Below are 2,248 nucleotides of genomic sequence, written 5' to 3'. Positions count from 1 at the left end.
AATGATTAAAAAATAACAACTAAAAACCGTATGGTAGAAGCTGCTTGTGCACTTTGTGAGCCAAGATTAAATTGTTTGCCAAGTCTGAATAAGGTGGAAACTGTTCTCAGCCAGAAAGATGCACTTTGCCTCCAGCAGTGACGTTCTGGGAGGAATGTTGTCATTACTGGAGGCCAATCAGGCCACCGACACCACACACCATTGTGAGCCAAAGTTGTCGCCCAGCAGTGTTATTTCTCAGACCTTTCATAAGATCTAGTGGAATCAGATAGAATCAAGATATTACATAAAATCAATTGCCCCTCCTTGACTGTATGCCCATGGCAAGGACCAGACAATTAAACAGTATACAGTACAAGTCAGGGTGACCCTCCTGGCGCTAATCAGGGACATGTCTCCCAACACCTGCAGACTCAATGTTTTTTTACCAATAAAACATCCTTTCCAGATTTCAGACTTTTTGGTCTCATTGTAGTTCCAGATTTCATTACCTTCTCCATAATCACTTTCTATATATACACCCTGACCAAACTTATCTCTCACAGGGTTGAGCTTCTCTTTTCTCAAAAATAGAGGTGTTGTGTACAGCCATGGTCCTCTATGGTGAGCTGTTGCGTACAGTCAGGGTCCTCTGTGATGAGCTGTTGTGTATAATCAGGGTCCTCTATGATGAGCTGTTGTATACAATCAGGGTCCTCTATGGTGAGCTGTTGTGTACAGCCAGGGTCCTCTGTGATGAGCTGTTATGTTCCACCAGTGTCCTCTGTGATGAGCTGTTGTGTACAGTCAGGGTCCTCTATGATGAGCTGTTGTGTACAGTCAGGGTCCTCTATGGTGAGCTGTTGTGTACAGTCAGAATACTCTATGGTGAGCTGTTGTGTACAGTCAGGGTCCTCTATGGTGAGCTGTTGTGTACAGTCAGAATACTCCATGGTGAGCTGTTGTATACAGTCAGGGTCCTCTATGGTTGAGCTGTTGTGTACAGTCAGGGTCCTCTGTGATGAGCTGTTGTGTACAGTCAGGGTCCTCTATGGTGAGCTGTTGTGTACAGTCAGGGTCCTCTGTGATGAGCTGTTGTGTACAGTCAGAATACTCTATGGTGAGCTGTTGTGTACTGTCAGGGTCCTCTATGGTGAGCTGTTGTGTACAGTCAGGGTCCTCTGTGATAAGCTGTTGTGTACAGTCAGGGTCCTCTGTGATGAGCTGTTGTGTACAGTCAGGGTCCTCTGTGATGAGCTGTTGTGTACAGTCAGAATACTCTATGGTGAGCTGTTGTGTACAGTCAGGGTCCTCTATGGTGAGCTGTTGTGTACAGTCAGGGTCCTCTGTGATAAGCTGTTGTGTACAGTCAGGGTCCTCTGTGATGAGCTGTTGTGTACAGTCAGAATACTCTATGGTGAGCTGTTGTGTACTGTCAGGGTCCTCTATGGTGAGCTGTTGTGTACAGTCAGGGTCCTCTGTGATAAGCTGTTGTGTACAGTCAGGGTCCTCTGTGATGAGCTGTTGTGTACAGTCAGGGTCCTCTGTGATGAGCTGTTGTGTACAGTCAGAATACTCTATGGTGAGCTGTTGTGTACAGTCAGTGTCCTCTATGGTGAGCTGTTGTGTACAGTCAGGGTCCTCTGTGATAAGCTGTTGTGTACAGTCAGGGTCCTCTGTGATGCGCTGTTGTGTACAGTCAGGGTCCTCTGTGATCAGCTGTAGTGTACAAGCTGCATCTTAGAACTGGGTGCAAAAAGGTGGGAGATTTTTTACAGGTCATTCTAATATCGGAGGAAAGCCTGTAAGAGTGTTTGTGTTAAAGGTTTACCTTTTTGGTGAAAACCCTGAGAACGGGGATCATAGTCAGTGTGAATCTGTAATTTGAACTCATAAACTTAGAACACTTTTGGGACACAACTCTGCACATCATTATGTGGCCTCTGTCCATGCCTCTGTTGTTGAATAAACTAGTTCTGCCACTGTTTGTTCATTTGAGTAAGTATTTATCTATCACAACATGAACATATCATGCCAAAATACTGCATGTTATTCTGGAGCTGGAACAAGGCGGGCCATCAAACAGCTTGTTATCATTGAAGGTTTTTTCTGTTAAAAACTTCCACTAACCCAGATTTTTTCTCTAAGATGCACTGAAATGAAACACATGTCGTGATTGTTTCCCACCCCACCCTCTCTGGGTGAATGTCAGCCCTGCACAGGTTATCTGGTAGGTGTGGGTCTGCACATACCGGCCCGGCCACACCAT

At 45.4% G+C, this 2,248-nt stretch overlaps 1 protein-coding gene across 1 annotated transcript; it reads right to left on the bottom strand.

Moving 5' to 3' along the window:
- Window positions 1-951: 951 nt before the first annotated feature.
- Window positions 952-2,248, bottom strand: LOC139475268 (protein PBMUCL2-like). The gene is made up of 3 exons (XM_071258501.1): window positions 2,172-2,248; window positions 1,811-1,856; window positions 952-1,698 (listed from the first exon to the last, which is right to left on the bottom strand). The coding sequence occupies exons 1-3, from the start codon at window positions 2,246-2,248 to the stop codon at window positions 952-954; spliced, it is 870 nt and encodes a 289-aa protein (XP_071114602.1).

The sequence above is a fragment of the Haliotis cracherodii genome, unplaced genomic scaffold (genome assembly GCF_022045235.1).
Source record: "Haliotis cracherodii isolate W230 unplaced genomic scaffold, xgHalCrac1.p SCAF_3, whole genome shotgun sequence".
Classification (NCBI taxonomy): Eukaryota; Metazoa; Mollusca; class Gastropoda; order Lepetellida; family Haliotidae; genus Haliotis; species Haliotis cracherodii.
The sequence above is the reverse complement of the archived record's forward strand: the minus strand, read 5'-3'. Positions and strand labels throughout refer to the sequence as shown.